The sequence below is a fragment of the Episyrphus balteatus genome, chromosome 3 (genome assembly GCF_945859705.1).
Source record: "Episyrphus balteatus chromosome 3, idEpiBalt1.1, whole genome shotgun sequence".
NCBI classification, from domain to species: domain Eukaryota; kingdom Metazoa; phylum Arthropoda; class Insecta; order Diptera; family Syrphidae; genus Episyrphus; species Episyrphus balteatus.
Window position 1 is genome coordinate 37,483,368 of NC_079136.1, and position 18,317 is coordinate 37,501,684.

Consider the following 18,317-nt stretch of genomic DNA (forward strand, 5'->3'; position numbering starts at 1 on the left):
GGGATACGTCATACATTAAAATTTTTTTCATACATTACACACAATTTTTTGTTTCATAGATTTCATTGGAAGTAATGTATTAAATCTACTCTGTTGTAGTTGATGTATTTATTTTGTCATTTCGTTTGAATGAATTGTGAGGTTTCGTTGGAGTGTAGGAAATTTGTTTTACTGACTAACCAAAACGAAAAGTTACCGAAACTTGCGTTTCATGATATTTAAAAATAAAACAAGAAAAGACAATGAATTATTGTTTTCTTTGCAAAAATACAAAATATATTATGTGCATATTCCTTATGATTAAATTATGAACACAAAACTGCCATTTTTATACTTCTATTAAGTAAAAAAATTTTGTTTACAGCAAAATGACTTGCTGTATGAAATGAATGAAAAATTCACACAAAATGTATTAAAACAATAGGTGTGTTTTTTTGTTTATCTATATAGATTTTGTGCAAAAAAACGACATCGAGAAATACAACAAAAACTTTATCTGTATAGATTTTTGAAAAATCCAGATAATTATCCAGATTTTACTTTCTCTCGATAAAAACAGTAGTGCCAAGGTAGTTTAATTGTTGTGTTCATATAAGGGGTATTCACGATCTGGTGCAACAGGTCTAGTAAAAGTGTAAAATTTTATTTTTTTACAATAGATCGTGAACGCACCTCTTCTTATCTATAGTAAATATTGAATGGAATCCATGATATGAATTATATCAGCTTCATTCTTTTTTTTTACGGAGTTGTCTTTCCTACGATGCTTATTCTTTTTTTTCAATTTTTTATAATTTCATTCTTTGTTGTGTTCGGGTTAATTTATTTTCACAAATTACATCAAAAGAAACAAAATAAAAAAGAATAAGAATAAAAAAGATAAACTGTTCATCATGGGCGACACGCGACGGCGAGCTGCCATCTGTCAAAAAAATTTTACACCATTGTATTTTTATTTTGCAATAGGGTTAGGGTATAGCAAAAGTGCAATACCATTGTAAAATTTCAATTTATATATTTTGTTGTTGTAGTGTTGCAAGATTTTACACTTTTGCACTTTTGCAATGATACCAGACCAGTTGCATCGGATCGTGAATACCCCTATAGAAATATCTGAAAATATTAACAAAAAAAAAAGCGGAGGTTTGAAAAAAACTCTCATAGAAAAAAATAATCAAAAATTTGTTTGACATGGTTGCATTGAAATGTTAATATCTCGAGATATACGCAATGCACTTTTCAGATAAAAGTCTTAAATGGATCCTGATAAGATTGTTGAACATATAATATAATATGTATATAATATTACCAAAGTTTTTTCGAAAAATTAGAAATAAAAATAAAAAAGTTTTCACATTTGATTTAAAAAAAAATCGAAAAAAAATTCAATATGGCTACCTTCAAACGCTTATAACACAAGAACGACTCAACTAACGTTAATGGTCATGGTCTTAAAATGTAGCTAAGAATATACAGATCATTTTTCGTTTTTTGTGAAAAAAAAAATTTTTTTGAATCCAACATGGATGCCATGGCCATATGAAAATTTTTGTTTGCATCCAACATGGATGTAATGGCCTTCCCACTTCGGAGTTAAAATAAAAAAAAAACAAAAGCAACATTTTTGACAGACAGCTGCCAAACTATATGTACAGTGGTGCCAAATGTTTGCATGGATTTCAAAAATCTCGATGTCGTTTTTTTGCACAAAATCTATATAGATAAACAAAAAAACACAGCTAATGTATGATAAATTTCTATGAAACAGTATCATACAACATTGGAATACTTCCAGTCGATTCTCCGTTCATACACTGATGTATGACAGTTCTTCATACAAATTTTCTATGAAACAAAAATAATACATCAGAACTGTCAATATCATACAATGTATGTAATGTATTATCTATGAAATAGGCCCCAGACCTGCATTGAAAGCAGACGCAGTATTTAAGAACCACAGATGTTGGATAGAAAGAGTAGATGAAAATGCAGAGATCTTCACAAATGCAGATATAGCTAATAAGAAGATTATTATGGCAAGACGAACATGTTCGTCTTCATCAATGCCTCTCCCCAATACGTACGGATCGTACGTATTATATCTATCACCCTTTACTTATCTGCATGCAGACTTATATAAATCCAGCATTACCGCTGGCGCTGGTTAGTATTTTATATCGACCAACCACAAAATTTTATTACATGCTATCAATCTTTCTTGCTACAAAAAAAAATAAGAAAAATCTTGCTATGAAATATTACTCATGTAGAACTTGTGAAATCAAATTTCAAATTTTAATATGCGTTCAATGAACAAAAATCTGAAATTTCAGCTTCCGCATTTTCCATTTGTCATTTTTTTTTTCCTTCGTTCAATCATTTCTGTTTACCACGTGCTGTTGTGTTTTACCTCGGCTATTTAATTTTTTTACCGCATTTTAAACCAAAATTTCATCAAAAATAGTTTTCAAAATGATTAAAACTAAAAAACAAAATAAAAATTCAAACTCTAAAGCTGAAGAAAAAACAGAAAAAACTATTAAAAAAATTAAAGATGAGGTATCAACAAAGGTAAAGAAGTTAAAGGGTCCAAAAACTGCAGCTTTAGTTGAGGCTGCAGCGGAACTTGTCGAGGCTTCCGAGTTACCCAAAGTGACTCCAGCTAAAAAAGACAAAAAGCCTAAAAAAGAAGAAGTCGTTGTCGAAGAGTCATCCTCGGATATTGCTGATGAATCTGAAAATGAAGAAGATGACGAGCAAATTGAAAATGATTCTGATGAAGAAGTTTCAGAAGATCAAAAAAATAAAAAACCCAAAGCGAAAAGAAATAAACCAGTTGGCTATGGCCGCATTATTTATGTTGAAAATTTTCCAACTACTTTCAATCGGTCAAAACTAGCAAGTCTCTTCTCTCCGTACGGAAAGATTTTGTCAATTATTTTTACTTGTAAAGCAAAACATACATATTTCAACAATGACATTGGAACAAATTGTGCTTTCATTGTCTTTGATGATTACCAGGCTTCTAGTAAAGCACTTGAGCTCAATGGCAAAGTTGTAGCTAATCAGGCTTTGATTGTGAGGAATCCAGAAAGGAAAGGAAGATTCAGACCTCTCGAATCAGTTTTAGTTTCAAATTTGAAGCTCTGTAAGTAAAGCAAGATAATTTAAGCAATAAAAAGTCATAACTAGAAATGTTTGATTTTATTTTCCAGCTGTCACTGAAGATCAAATCCGTGAGGTACTCCCGTACAGTGGCAAAATAGAGTTTATTAAAACTTGGCGTGGCACTGAATCAAAATCAGCGATAGCTTTCATTGAATTGAGGGATGTCCATAAACTTCGTGACACATTGAGACACAATGGAACTTTGTTGGACGGTCAAGCAATTCAAATTGACAGAGTAGATATCGAGAAAACAGTCTTCGTAGGAGGCTTGAATAAGTGTAAGTTGTTTTTTGTATGTATTTTTTTTAATGCATTTTATTTCCATTTCAAATTAAAAAAGGTTAAAAAAGGTTGGGGTCGAAATTCTGTATGTGCCAAAATTCGGATTCCAAAATTCTGTAAATGCAAAATTCTGTATTTCAAAATTCTGCAAATGATAAAAGAAAAATTGTTTTGATATTGAAAAAAGGTGCGAACTTTTTTCATTATCAAAAAATTCTTTTATCATTTACAGAATTTTGAAATACCGATCGAAGTAAAATATCTCCCCAATAAATTTACGTTTGGCTTACAGCTATGGATTGAATTTGAGTGACATACATTGAATACCAAAATACGAGTAATATTTTCATCATTTTGTGTTTTGTTATATTTTATTTGTTTGTCTTTTTTTTTTGTTGTGAGGGATTTTAGGGCCATTTGCTGCAACGAAACTTAAATATTTATGTAACGGCTCTTATACACTGTTATACTTAATTTGTTAATTGAATACAAATTTTTCAACAAGCAACGTAAAAATGTATAGGTTTGGAATAAACAGAATTCCAAAAAGCGGAATAATGGATTTGCAGAATTTTGAATTTACAGAATTTTGAAATACAGAATAATAATAATTTCAATAATTTCTATCTTCGTGACCTTTCTCTTAAAATATTATTAAATCCTAAGGGGGCCTTAGGTCTTTATTGAATCTAAAATTTTCGTAAATATTTTAAGAACTTCATTATTTTCAAACTTAAAAGGAAAAGTGGTAAAAACTGACAAATCAAATATCTGTGGCAACAAGGAATAACAACATAAGTCAAGTTATGTCGAAATTGAGATTTTTCGTATTTTTATCTAAATCGGCTTATGAATTACAGGTAAAAAAAAATGACATTAGCATTGACTCCTTATGGGAAGCCAAACTTTTAAAACGCTCTCCTGAAAAGTTGTAAAAACTGACTTATGTTGTTTTTCCTTATTGCCACAGATATTGTATATAAAATTAAATCTTTAGGGGATGGAACAAACAATTGTTGTTCAGTTTATGTAGGAACTTCAATGCAAAAGCTAAAAAAAATCGAATAGCTGGTCATAGATCAGGGCTCGAACTACGGCATCGTACGTTAACGTATTGACGCTTTATATCTCTATCATTTTCTTCTGAATAAATAGAGAGAGCAATAGTCAAAACGTTCACGAACGTATGCCGTAGTTCGACCCCTGATATAAATAATGGATATTCACAGAAAACAACTTAAGCTTTGCATTGTATAAATAAAGGACATAGACCAGGGGTCGAACTACGTCATATGTTCGTTAACGTATGGTTGCTATGTGTCCCTATCATTTAGTACTCATTGAATAGAGAGAGCAATAGTCAAAACGTTAACGTATGATCGTAATCGTGTGCGGTGATTCGACCCCAGACTTCAATAACGTAGATATTTTACACTCAAACACACTATAATAAGAGAATGTTACAAGAAATGCTACATATTTTAGATACCAACAATACAGTTAATAGAAGGTCAGAGAAGGCTTAGCAATATTTATAGTCAATTTGTTGCAAAAAACATTTTAGATTTAATATTTTTGTTCATCTTTATTTTGATAAGAAATTTTTAATTTCTTTTAAAATAATAAAAAAAAATTTCTCATGTTTTGAAATTTCAAAAGTTTAAAACGTCTTTTTCAAGACTTTGAATTTTGAATAAATTTGAATGAATTTTCAATAAAGACCTAAAGCCTCCTTCGAGCCATTCCACACTTCGCCGAAAACCGGCCCGGTTTCGAGTAAACGCCCCTTTTAGATGGTTGCAAAATACACAAATGTGTATCTTGCAACCTGCCAAAAGGGGCGTTTTTGGAGAAGTAATGGCTCTTAGGATTTAATAATACAGAATAATAGAAAAGCAGAATAATGGAATATAGAATTATGTTCATACAGAATTTTTTATTCAGATACAGAATTTTGGAATACCGAATAACGACCCGTTCCCAAAAAATTTGCATTAAAAAAAAATATTTATTGCAACTCAAAAAAATTTTCAATAAAAAAAATATTTATTGCAACTCAAATAAAATTTATTGTAAAAATATTTGCATAAAAAAAAAATATTTATTGCAAGCACAAATGTTTTGCATTAAAAATAATTGTATTGCTATTGCAACTGAAAAATATTTGCATTGAAAATAAAAATATTTTGCATTAAAAAAAAATGTATTGCAAATAAAAAATGTTCTACGTTAAAAAAAAGTCAATGCAAAATGTGTGCATTAAATATAATTTTTAATATACGTCGAATTTCTTACAATTTAAGTATTTGACCATTCATTAGCTATGTCAACTATAACATTGACCCTAATTTATGGTCAAATAGTCAAAATTGTAAGAAATTCGACGAACATTAAAAAAAAATTTTTTTTAATTTTGCATTGAATTTTTTTTTTCCAAGCAGAAAATTTTTATTGGAAATAAAATTTTTTAATGGAAAATATTTTTATTTTCAATAAGAATTTTATTTTCAATGCAAATATTTTTCAGTTTCAATAACATTTTTTGTAACGCAAATTTATTTCACTTGCAATAAATATATTTTTTTTTTTAAATTTCAAATAATTTTTTTTTTTTCAATTGATATTTTTACAACCTTAATTTCAAGACGAAAAATTAAAAAAAATAAACTTAATTTTCTTGAATAAAATTAAAATTAATTTTTTTTCGAAGAAAATTGCATATTTCATATGAATTTAGCAAGTTATTAAAAGTTAAAGCAGCCATTTTCTGATTTTAACTTTGGTAAAATTTTAAGAAATAGTTAATTGTCGTTTAAAATTTTAAATAAGTAACTTACTAAAATGGCCTTAACATTTTACTACATAAATCCTCCATTGTTTCTAACTACGAATGTTTTATTGATCTTTTTAGCTACTACAGAGGATGGCCTTCGAAATGTCTTTTCGAGTTGTGGCGAAATAGCATTTGTTCTAATTAAATTTGGTACAAATGGTTATGTTATCTTCAAAGATACTGAATCTGTTGAAAAGGCTTTGAAGCTTGATAGCACTGTGATTGATGAGTCAAGCATAAAAGTAAAAAAATATATCATCAAACCAAAAAAAGCAATTAGAACAAATAGTGGCACATATTTGGGTAAGAAGCCGAATATTGGTGGCAAATATTTGGGTAAGAAGCCGAATACTGGTAGCAAATATTTGGGTAAGAAGCCATTCGACCCCAATTTTCGAAAAATTAAGGAGACAGGAAATAAAAAGGTTAGACAAATTTTAATTTTAAATTATAAATTTCGATTACTTATCTTTTTTTTTTAATTTTTGCAGCCCGTGGAGAAGGTAGTGGCTTGATTAATTTGAATTGTAAAGTATAAAAATTTTAAATATAATGAAAATACAGACAAATTTTTATGCATGATTTGATGTTCTTATTTGTATAAAAAAAAAATTAATAATAGGTGGTTCAGCTATAAATACTTATTAAGGCTGACCAGCGACTTAAGACGGCGCTACAATCCATTGTAGGTATGGGCGTCAACCAACAAGCTTCTCCAAACTAGTCAGTGCCCAGCTATAGGGGCTTTCCATCGTAACATACATGCAATTTTTGTATTCAGCCCTATCGTAAGTTTCACGTGGAATGTTTTCCAACCGGAATATTTTTGTTCTCACTATTTTAAGTAGTGTAACAGTTTTTAGATTAATTTTAACATTTAGAAATAATTCTTGATGAAAAGTTTGACTGACTGAATATCATTTTGGGAGTTTAGTTCGCATGCACTAGTTATGTCTTAAGAAAAGAGAAATAGTTGTTACTTGCCTCAAAAGAAATTTTGCGTTAGTCCCGTTTCATTGGAGGCATTGAATAAGAAGTACAGGAAGGTGTGTATATCACACCTATAGAAGCCCTGTTCCTTTGGGAGGTTGCAAAGTACTACTATTAGTTTACTAGCGATTTTCAATGGAACGCACTTTCAACGAATTTAATACAAATCGTATTTAATCGGGAAGAAGAGCATGAGTAGATGATAGTACTAGATTAACCACAACATCTACTCTTAGTAGACTACCACCTCCAATGGAACAGGGCTAGAGTTGGTGATTGAAGCACCAAACAAATTGGTGGATAATCTGTCAAAATTGGTGCCTTATCTGTCAAATATCGAGCTAGATTTCTAGGGGCAAACTCACTTTTACTGGTAATGACAAGGCGATGCAATTATTGACCGCCAATGTTTCAGCTAATCTTATAATTAAAAAAAATATTTTCAGAAAAAAACGGATTAAAATTCGAATATTGTATCGAACGGAGAGATCATCAACTCTCAGGATGAAAAACAGCACTTAAAAGGAAGTCTCTCACCAGACCAGTTACATTTCTGTTGGCGCCCCTTGAGTGAACAATATATCTGCACTCCGACTCTTACCAATAGGTACATGTGCATCTGTACAACTCAAAATGATTGGAGGTGGTAGTTTACTTTATGAGTAGATGATTCGTAAGTTGATCTAGTAGGTACTACAATCAAGAATCAACACATATGACCTTTTCTGCTCCAAGAAATAGGAATGTGAAGTTGTTGCACTAGATTTCTACTCTTGAGTTAACTACCACCTCCATTGGAAGAAAGCTATTGAAACAAATTTTATCTAATACTTTTTTCCATTAACTTTTCTAACCTGGGTAATAACTTTAGACTCCACTCTTATTTAGAATCGCTTTTAAAATATGACTATAGTCCTGTTCCTTTGGGAGGTGGCAAATTACTACTAGTAGTTTACTAGCGATTTTCAATGGAATGCACTTTCAACGAATAGAGTAGATGATAGTACTAGATTAACCAAAACATCTACTAGTAGTAAACTACCACCTTCAATGGAACAGGGCTTATGAATACGGCCCTTTATCTTCTACTAAAGGAAATAGAAATGTGTAGTTGTTGTACTAAATTTATACTTACGAGTAACTTCCACCTCCAATTGAACAGGGCTATTAGCCCGTCTATGAATAAGATAAACTTCAGTCTAAAAAAATTACATTTTATGAAAGAACTATTAATATGGCCCTCATGTGTTGATTGTAGTACTAGATCTACTCATGAGTAAACTACCATTCCCAATGGAACGGAGCTTATGTAAAACGAGGAAGTCGTAATGGCAAATGCACGAAGTCAATGCAATTCCCATCCACTCGTACTCGGGCAGAAGAGCATGAGTAGTTTTATTAGTAAATGTACTAGACTATCTACTCGTGACTAAACTATACCACCTCCGTACTGCGGCGCACTGCTCTTTTAAATTGTAAAGTACTGCAAATTTCAAAGGTGAAACGACAGCCCTGTCCCAGATGAACACAGCTGCTATTTCAATTGTACTAAAATAGTACCATTTTGTTATGACCTTAAAAAAACACACGTGCTCGATGTGTTTTTCGGATAAAATTTTGACAGTTCTCCATAAGTGACGTTTGCTTTAGCTCTAGCATCGTGTGGTTGTATATTTTTATCATTTTGTGTGGAAAATTTTCAAGGAAATTTAAATCGAATTTTACTTAAAATATAAATAAAAATGGGTAAAAATAAAAAAGAAAATAATAAATCAAAACCTAAAGCTGGTGAAGAATTGATTAAAATCAATAAAAATAATGAAGAAAAACCCCAAAAGAACAAGAAGAAGCAACAAAATAAAAAAGTAAAGGAAGCAGTTGAAAAGGGTCTTCTTCAGCCACCAACACCGGTGTCAGCGGCTGAAAATGGTTCATCAGATAAAGCTGACAAACAATCCAAAGCTGGACAAGAATCCAACAATAAGAAGAATAAAGTAAAATCCAAGAAAAATAAGCAACAAAATGGAAAAGCAAAGGAAGCACCTAAAAGTGGTGAAGTTGAAAATCCACCAAAAGCGGAGGTTGACAAAACCTCTCCAGAAGCTGTTAAACAATCAAAGAAAAAGGAGAAAAATAAATTGAATAAAAAATTGAAAAAAGCCGAAGGCACAACAAATGCAGCAAGTAAGTTAGTTTTTTCCTATTCCAAGAGTATCCCTAAATTTTGTTCTCATCTTTAGATGTAAATCCTGGACAAACAATTTTCGTTGGCAATGTACCTTCAAACACCAAACATGTCCAACTTTTGAAGCTATTTGCTCCATTTGGAAAGGTCTTGTCTGTTCGCTTCCGTACTGCCAATGGAAAGGTCATTTTCAAGCATAAAATGCGTAAGCAATCGGCAGCTTTAAATGCTTATATTGTCTTTGACAGCGTGGAATCAGCTGACAAAGCGCTCGAACTGAATGGAAGTACCTTTAAGGAACATCACCTCCGTGTTCAAAAATCTGAAAATGTTAAAGACCAATCAAATTCAAAGAACACAATTTTCGTGGGAAATCTAAAATCCAGTAAGTAGTCAAGTTTCCAACTATGCGATTTCAATTGATAGCATTTTCTAATTTTCCAGCTACCACTGATGACAGTCTTCATCAGATTTTCTCGAGCTGTGGCGAAATAGAATACGTTCGGACTTTACAGTTTTCTGAGGGAAAAGGTTGCAATGGAACGGGTTATGTGTGCTTTAAGAGTCCCGAAGCAGTTGGTTTGGCCTTAGAACTTAAAGGCACTTTGCTCGAAGAACGACCAATTCATGTTGAAAGATATTCCACGAATAAATTGGGAGCTAAAGAAAAGCGGATGGCAGAAAATAAAACTAATCCAAAGGGAAAACCTAAAGGAAAAGGAGGTAAGCCTTTGGAGAAAGCAGCTTCAGAGTTTAGGAATAAGAAATTTAATGGGAAAAAGAATCAAAATAAAAACACTGAAGATAAAAAAAGTGGAGACAAGAAGAAGAAGTCGGAGTTTCGTGGAGTGAGTGCGGAAGGTGCAAAGAAGGTAAATAGTTTTGAAATTGATTATGTTGTGATGAAGTTTATTTATATTTTCTTTCCAGAAACCAAAAAAGAAGGTTCAAACACAAATGAAGAGACTGGCCAATAAGATTGCTCCCAGAGAATAAATGTGCAAATAGAAATTTGTAATTTTTTTTTGTTACAAAATTAACTGACTTTGTCCTTAGAATTAAGAAAATTTTATTGAAATACAGAAGTTTTGTAGAAGTAATGTTTTTTTTTTTTTTTGTTGTTGTTTGATAAAAAGAAGAGATGTAGCAAATTGAAGGGCTTGTTTTGGATAACAAGATAGATAAGCAACATTTTGTCCAGAAATCAGATTTTTTATTTGTTTAAACATATTTTACAGTCCACAAACATAAAATAAAATATAATATATTAAATTATTGAAAATGTTAAACTTTGATATCTTAATTATTTTTACATTTGGCTTATCACGTTATTCAAATAAGCCCTTCAATTTTAAAATGTATATGCATTTTATCATAAATGGTAATCAAGGTCCTTAGCTATGTGCTTTGAGTTACGCACATTAAGATGGTTGAGGTAATGCTCTACTGGTGCCCGCAACCTTCGGTGACTCTTTTAGCGCCGCGTTGATCGCATCTTGGTTGAGAAGCGACCTTTTAACCTGGCTGACCCTGTTGTAGAGCTTTGGGCACGTGGTTAAAGTTCCAAAAAATATATTTGGTGAAAGGGTGTTTTTTTGATGGGTTGAGTTATGTGTGAGAAAAGTATCACAACAGCTGACTTAAATTTTATTAATTTTTAAAACTCTGCGAAAAAGTTTTGGTTGGTATAAGAATTAAGAATCTATAAAGTGTACAAAATTTATCTTGAGTTTAAGGGTGCTTTTTTAAGAAATGATGAAATTCGGAATTAGTACCACAAAAACTGTTACATAAATTTAAATTTGAAAAAATGTTTCATTTATAACAGAAACCAAGAACCGAAACACTCTATACAAATATTTTAGGTAAAAAGGTGTTTTTTTTTTTTTGGAAATAGGGAAAATCTGCGATAAGTCCGATAAAATCAACGGTATAAAAGTTACCCTTACGAAATTCATTAAATATGTTCTCTTTCCCATGAGAATTACGAATAAAACAAATCTAAAAAAATTTTTCATGTGAAAGGGTGTTTTTTTAGGTGTAGAGAAAATATGGGTATATTTGAAAAAGTGTGTAATACTAGTGTAATATTAGTATGTAACCTATTGAAATTCATCAATTATGTTACTTTTAAGATTAGAAACAAGAATGTAAAGTGTCTATAAGAATATCATGGTTAAAAGGGTGTTTTTTTGAGTGAAAACAAAAATTATGGGTCACCCTAATGAAATTTGGTAAACATTGAATTCGGGATAGAAAGCAAGAATAAAGAGTTTCCATAAAAAAAATGTAGGTGAAAGGGTGTTTTTTTTTCGAAGAGACTGTAAAATCTGTATTTGGTCCCAAAAAGCCAATGATTCATTTTATTTTTGCATTTAATGAAAAATTAAACGTTTATAATTTAGTTCTTGGCGTTTTACACGAATTATTAACTTTTTGGGACCAATTACACATTTTACTGTCTCTTCGAAAAAAAAAACACTCTTTCACCTAAATTTATTTTATGAAAACTCTATTCTCGCTTTCTATCCCAAATTCAATGTGCAATCGTATTGATCTAATTTTTATGTCATTAGATTTAGCATAAAAAAATACTTTTGTATCATTTAATATTCCACAAACAATTTTTTTTCACTATATTTTTAACCTTCACCTCCACCCAAGTTTTTTATAGGGTTTTTTATCCTTGGTTCTTATCCCAAAAGCAAGCTTTTTGCCAAGTTTCATGAGTGTAACAAGTTTTTTTAATGCCTATTTTACCTGTACTATTAAGTTACTTTTTTAAATAAAATTTTCACGTAAAAGTACCTATTATTTTAATACTGGATATAACAAACCTTATTATTTTTATTTAATTGTTAACTTATTTTGAATTTAAAAAAATCAAAGAATTACTTCTAAACATTTTGTAACATTTATTTTAAGATTACTTAAAAAGTTAAGTTTTTTCTTAACAATAAAATTTCGATTACTCATCTAATGAATCACCAACAAAATATTCACTTAAAGCGTTTTTAGAAATTAGCTGATATGTCTGTTGGTTTTGAACTGATAAAACATAGCTTAACCTAAATTGAAATTTTAAGTTCAAGTTTCCACGTCCATGACCTCAGTCCATTTTGTATTGACATAAAACAAATAAAAGAATCGTTTTCGTAACCTTTTATTAAAATGAAAAATGAAAATTTTTCACTTCATTAATATTTAATTTTATTTAGGTACATTTTTAAATAAACGATTCAATTAAAAACATCAAATTAATGCCTTTGATAACATTTGTATTCCCTCTTCCAGAAAACTCCTCCAATTCAACTCTTAAACAATATCAATACAACATTTTCAACGTCTAAATTTTTAAACCGAAGAAAGGTGTATATAAAGCCAATTAAAATGTTTATCAATATTTTGAAATGGTAAGAACTATGTACCTAAATGTAGCAATTAAGTACCTATGCGTGATGATATAATAAACACCTTTTGTTTGTAATTAAATTTCTAGTGACGTAATTTTTTATTTTAAAAAGTAAAGGAAAAGTTATAAAAGCAATCACCTCTTGATATTTTTAACCAATAATCTCCAAAGTTTTTTTTTTCAAACACCATCTTTAATTTCCTTAAAATGAAAGACGAAACTGATAAATTTCTATTCAGACAAAAACAATGTCTTACTGTAATGGGACATTCATTAAATTTGAAGAAAAAAGATTCATTATTTGAACAAGTTGCACAATATTCACTTATTGTTTTAGTTATATCATGTTTGCACCCAATTGCCAGTTTTGCCATTTACAACAAAAACAATATAGATAAAGTCACAGCCGGTATGAGCCTTATTTTTATAGTGATTCTAAATTCGACAAAGATGGCGACTTTTTTGGTGAATAAGAGAAAGTTTTTAGAAGTAATGGCTGAACTAAAGGATATGTGGAAAAATAATTGTAAGGTGGTGATATTTATTTTATTTTTAAAATTAGTAATATTATTTTCTTTTTTGAAAAGCTGATGTAACTGCAAGGAGACGTCTAAAAGAAGTCAATACTTTTTCGGATCGAATGGTTAATTCTTATTTCTATGCAATGATCTGGTCGACAACTTACTTTTTAGCATCACCACTTATGAAGTTGGCCTGGGCTAAAATCACAAATCAACCATTTGTAAGGCAATGGATAACACCGATGAGGTAAATTGTCTTGTCACGTAAAAAAAATAAGAGCATGAAAGATTCAAATCGAAACTACTGTAAAATTAGTTCCAAAAAACATCCTTTTAAATGCTTTTAAACTCGAAACGAAGTAAACCGTTTAATTTCTTGTGTAACAAAGTTTTTTGATTTAAAAAATTCAAAATTATTGGAGTAGTATTTAATAAATAATGTTTTCAAAGAACTTTAAAAAACAATAAAAAAAAAGGTTCCATCACAGGTTTAGTTAATTAATTACCTATCCAAAATTGTACTTCTTTCAGAAGAAGCACCTAAAACATTTGCGACAGTATACTTATGTATATACAATTTATACAGTTTTTGTATTCTTTTCACATCTATTCATAAAAACAAATTAACATTAAATTGATTTTGAACAAAAATGTTTAGTTTTTCTCCCTTTAAAAATATTAATAAAATCTGAATTGGCCATCTCACAAAACAAAGATAAGTGAAACATACAGAAATTTTTTTTCTGGAACAAAATAGTACGTATACGCCACAGTGACTAACTTCATTAATAGATATTGTTGCCTTTAAGAATTACTTCTAACTTACCTACAGCAATTTTATTGAGTGTCACATTTTCTGTTAATTGAAATCAAAGTTTTTGTACTGATAGTTCCTCGAAAATGTTTTTATTGACTGCACAAATCGTCGGCGGAAAGCAAAATTTTTCTAAATCCACTTTTTACCGAAAATGAGATAATGAAGCACTTTTACTAATTTGAGGGTGCTCTTTCCGAATTTAAAAAACGTTTTTGTCTAAAAAATTTCTTCAGTAGAAAATGTAATTTAATGGGACATCGAACAACAAAAACAGGTAAGTAGCCTTCTGAAAATGAGACCCGAGTATTCTTGTCCCATCATATTTTGTTCTAAGTCCACTTTTTATTTAAGGCAAGTGCGTCCTTGTATAGGAATTGCTCTATATCCAATTTTGGATTTTTAGTTTTTAAAAATATTAAAAAATACTATGCATTTACTAATTAAGTAAGTTTTTATGGTTTATTCAAAAGGAACGAACAAACTTCATAAAAAACATAACTTGAATTACCGACGAGCAAAAAAATATCGCTTTCAATCAATTTTAAACTTAAAAATCGTCCCCTGTAAAATTTGTTTTTTGTGACTTAGAACAATTTTGCTTTCCGCCGACGAAATGCAGACAATTCTTTATAAATAATATGAAACAAATTGTTGGTTTATGAAGAAAAAGAGTATTGTTTTACCCTCGGATTATCTCTTTTTCTTTCCTTCAGATAACTAAAATGCATTTTTTTAAATTACATACAAAATTTTTGTCAAAATTTGTTGAGCTGTAGCTTGTAGGTAGTTTTTTGTTCCACTTTAATAATTTCCTTTCTTTTTAAATAAATCTTTTCTTAATAGCTGTGTTTTATTTTCCTCGTGATCCAGATGAGATCAATGTTTTTTATTAGCTTTATAACAAAAGCAGGATTTTGTTTTGTTATTGTTTCGCAAATAAATTAATGTTCTGATCCAGATCACGTGGAAAATAAAACATTGTCTGAAATATTAAAAAACTTATAAATTGATATGTAGGTATTTATTTAATACTTACATTTGTACTTATACAAATATTTTTATAGATTCATTTTCGATGCAGAAACTCCACCATACTATGAATTTGCCATTATTTACACATCCTGTGTCAGCATTCCTGTTGTGGTGCATTTATTAGCAATCGATGGATTATTTGTTTCATTCACGGCAAATCTTTGTGCACATTTTATGATTTTGCAACATAATATTGAAACAAATGAATTTACTGAAAATAACTCAATAATACATATGCAAATAAGTTCATTTGTTAAATACCACATAAAAATTCTTGAAGTAGCTTCAAAAATCTATGAAGCTTATAAACCTATTATATTTGGTCAGTTTGTTATGACATCGCTGCAGGTTTGTGTCATTGTTTATCAAATTACTACGGTAAGTTCTTAAGAAAGTTTCATATAATCTATTATTTTAATGATTTTAAATTATCTCAGCATATGGATAGTTATGTGGTGCTGATAACAAATGTCTTATTCCTTTTAACTGTATTGATTCAATTATTAATATACTGTTATGGTGGAGAAATTGTTAAATTAGAAGTAAGTTACAAAAAATAGATTTATTATTATAATAATTTATAAATTTCCTTTTAGAGTCTGAATGTGGGAACTTCAGTTCAGCTCACTAAATGGTATCGATTGCAACCAAAATATCAAAAAATGCTGTGCCTAATAATGATGCGGTCTCAGAAAGCGTTTATTATGCGAGTGGGATTCTATGATGCATCGTTGGCAAGTTTCATGCTGGTAAGCCTTTTGATTCGAATTTTTTTTTTATATTAATAAAGACATAATTTTCAGATTATAAAAGCTGCTAGTTCTTATATAACTCTTATACAATCACTTGAATAATGAAGCATTCTAAGAAAAATCGATGTTTAAATATTCCTAAGTTTTAATTTTACTTTTAATTAAAAAAAAATTAGAGACTATTTTTAGTGTTTTTATTATCAACTTAGATTTAATTTCCGAATAAAAACTAAAAGTTTAATCATGGTTAAAAATATTTAATTCTGCAGTCAAAATTGCTTAAAAATGTGAAATTTCATTGAATAACGTGTTTCATTTATTTAATTAAGTTTCAGCTTTAATGCAATTATATGTACTTGCATTATTGTGTTTAATAAAAACCTTTAGAGCCGATCTTTAGAAAAATTAAAAATACCTTGAAATACCTCGAAATTTTTGTATTGGAAGGACATGTTTTAGTGAAATATTAAATGAACAAAATAAAACAAATTTAAGGAATTTATGAACATCATATTTGATTTTTCGTTCTCCTGTTTAGGAGTTGGACTGCTTAAACGGATCCATCAACCTTTAACTACCAAGTTTGAAGAAAATCGATTTAGTAGTTCAGGATGCAGCTCGAGATAGAGACAGACAGAACTTTTTTTTGTGTCTTTTTTTTATCATCGTCATTTTTACTTGCGATATAGGTACTATAGGTACGGTGACCATATTTCTGGAAGCGAAACCCGGGACAGATAAAAATTCGTTGGATTGTTTTGAAAATATTGATTTTTCAAAAAAAATTTAATTTTTTTAAATGAGTTTTCATAATTTTTCCTTATTTTGATATCAAGATTGCCTAAAAAAAAACTCACGAGTTGACCAAAACATGGACCGACACATTTGACACTTCGAATAAACTTAAATTTATTCGAATAAAAAGGGGAAGGGATAATGATAGTACGAAACGCTCCCTTTATGGGAGCGTTTTTGTTGAAATCATTTAAGTCGCATCCGAAATCAGAAATCAAGAAAATGGTTTTATAATATTGTCTGTTAATAACTTCTAAGAAAATATTTTTTTAATCAAAATCGGGAGAGCTGTTTTTACATATTTATTTTATTTTAAATGATTTTGAAATTGTATGATCTTTAACAAAACTTTTAACATGCCCTTAAAAGTTTTGAAACTTATCTGGGTTCTGTACTCTTCCATAGCTATGTTGTTCTTTATTCGAAAACATTATTCCTGGTGTAGCAACCTGACAAACAGAGGCTGGAATTAAATAATTGACGAACGTTTAAAATTAAATCTAAAACTAAAGCCTAGTCTAGAGGCGAAACGAAAACCAGCACAACGAAATCGTTAACGAAAATTTTGCTTTTCGTTGCACAATACGCAGCTTAGGCAACGAAATTCTTACCTGTGCTAGAATGTATGGAGAGTTTTCAATCGTTTGTCACTCCCACTTATTTGTTCAGGCATTTTTTCTTGCAGCAACAGTTTTTTGACTTTGGAGACTTAGAAAAATTTTTGTTTTGCTTCAGGAGCGTACTAGGCTTAATGCTTTATCCGAAAAATTAGAAAAATTTTTTTTCAGCCACTTTTTTCTTGTTTTCCGTACAAAGCATTTAAAATATTGAATATAAAAATCAGAGAATGTGAAAATACGGGACGACAATCACGGGACAAATGACAAAATACGGGACACTTATACGTCCCGGGTTTCTTAAATAAAAACCCGGGACAAGCTGTAGAAATACGGGACAGTCCCGGGTAAACCGGGACGGATGGTCACCGTAACTATAGGGCAAGTTTAGGATTCGTAAAAAAAATCGAACTCGAGATAACAATTTTACATGACATTACGATGATGGAGAATGCCAAAAAAGTGGGTCCGGCAATTCTGTCTGTCTGTCTGTGTGTCTGTCTCTATCTGGAGCTGCAGCCTAAACGAGTGAAGTGATTTTCTTCAAACTTGGTAGTTAGCAGTTTTTGGTGATTCCCTAGAGGGGAAATTGAAATTTTTTTTTTATGACCAAAACTAACGGTACCTGCCATATAACGGAAATAGAAAAGGTAATTTTTTTCAAAAACGGCTCTAACGATTTTGATTAAAATTTTTGTGTGTAGTACTAAACATAAGGGCCAACTTTTTAAATGATTTTTTGTACCGTTATTAACGGTACCTGTCATAGAACGGTTTTTTTCGTTTCTGAATATCTCGTAAAAAATTAACCCGATTTACATGAAAAATTTTATACAAAAGTGTGTAAGTAAAGAAAATATTAAAATTTTAGAAAATTTTCAAAAAACGCATTTTTGGTTTTTTAAAAAAT

At 30.1% G+C, this 18,317-nt stretch overlaps 3 protein-coding genes across 3 annotated transcripts; all 3 read left to right on the forward strand.

Moving 5' to 3' along the window:
- Nucleotides 1–2,364: 2,364 nt before the first annotated feature.
- On the forward strand, nt 2,365–6,865 carry LOC129914210 (uncharacterized). The gene is made up of 4 exons (XM_055993346.1): nt 2,365–3,151; nt 3,219–3,449; nt 6,365–6,711; nt 6,778–6,865. The coding sequence occupies exons 1-4, from the start codon at nt 2,476–2,478 to the stop codon at nt 6,799–6,801; spliced, it is 1,278 nt and encodes a 425-aa protein (XP_055849321.1). The 5' UTR covers nt 2,365–2,475; the 3' UTR covers nt 6,802–6,865.
- Nucleotides 6,866–8,922: 2,057 nt separating this feature from the next.
- LOC129913983 (uncharacterized) lies at nt 8,923–10,557 on the forward strand. Its single transcript, XM_055993000.1, has 4 exons — nt 8,923–9,460; nt 9,517–9,846; nt 9,906–10,333; nt 10,392–10,557. The coding sequence occupies exons 1-4, from the start codon at nt 9,019–9,021 to the stop codon at nt 10,455–10,457; spliced, it is 1,266 nt and encodes a 421-aa protein (XP_055848975.1). The 5' UTR covers nt 8,923–9,018; the 3' UTR covers nt 10,458–10,557.
- Nucleotides 10,558–13,130: 2,573 nt separating this feature from the next.
- LOC129916583 (odorant receptor 82a-like) lies at nt 13,131–16,161 on the forward strand. Its single transcript, XM_055996604.1, has 6 exons — nt 13,131–13,399; nt 13,461–13,641; nt 15,276–15,621; nt 15,681–15,785; nt 15,840–15,992; nt 16,047–16,161. The coding sequence occupies exons 1-6, from the start codon at nt 13,135–13,137 to the stop codon at nt 16,095–16,097; spliced, it is 1,101 nt and encodes a 366-aa protein (XP_055852579.1). The 5' UTR covers nt 13,131–13,134; the 3' UTR covers nt 16,098–16,161.
- Nucleotides 16,162–18,317: the final 2,156 nt, after the last annotated feature.

Coding starts and splice junctions, on each gene's coding strand:
- LOC129914210 (XM_055993346.1), top strand. CDS start 2,476: ATGATTAAAACTAAAAAACAAAATAAAAATTCAAACTCTAAAGCTGAA. Junction 3,152..3,218: donor AGTTTCAAATTTGAAGCTCT/GTAAGTAAAGCA, acceptor TTTATTTTCCAG/CTGTCACTGAAGATCAAATC. Junction 6,712..6,777: donor AGGAGACAGGAAATAAAAAG/GTTAGACAAATT, acceptor TAATTTTTGCAG/CCCGTGGAGAAGGTAGTGGC.
- LOC129913983 (XM_055993000.1), top strand. CDS start 9,019: ATGGGTAAAAATAAAAAAGAAAATAATAAATCAAAACCTAAAGCTGGT. Junction 9,461..9,516: donor AGGCACAACAAATGCAGCAA/GTAAGTTAGTTT, acceptor TCTCATCTTTAG/ATGTAAATCCTGGACAAACA. Junction 9,847..9,905: donor CGTGGGAAATCTAAAATCCA/GTAAGTAGTCAA, acceptor CTAATTTTCCAG/CTACCACTGATGACAGTCTT.
- LOC129916583 (XM_055996604.1), top strand. CDS start 13,135: ATGGGACATTCATTAAATTTGAAGAAAAAAGATTCATTATTTGAACAA. Junction 13,400..13,460: donor GGATATGTGGAAAAATAATT/GTAAGGTGGTGA, acceptor TTTTTTGAAAAG/CTGATGTAACTGCAAGGAGA. Junction 15,622..15,680: donor TTGTTTATCAAATTACTACG/GTAAGTTCTTAA, acceptor AAATTATCTCAG/CATATGGATAGTTATGTGGT.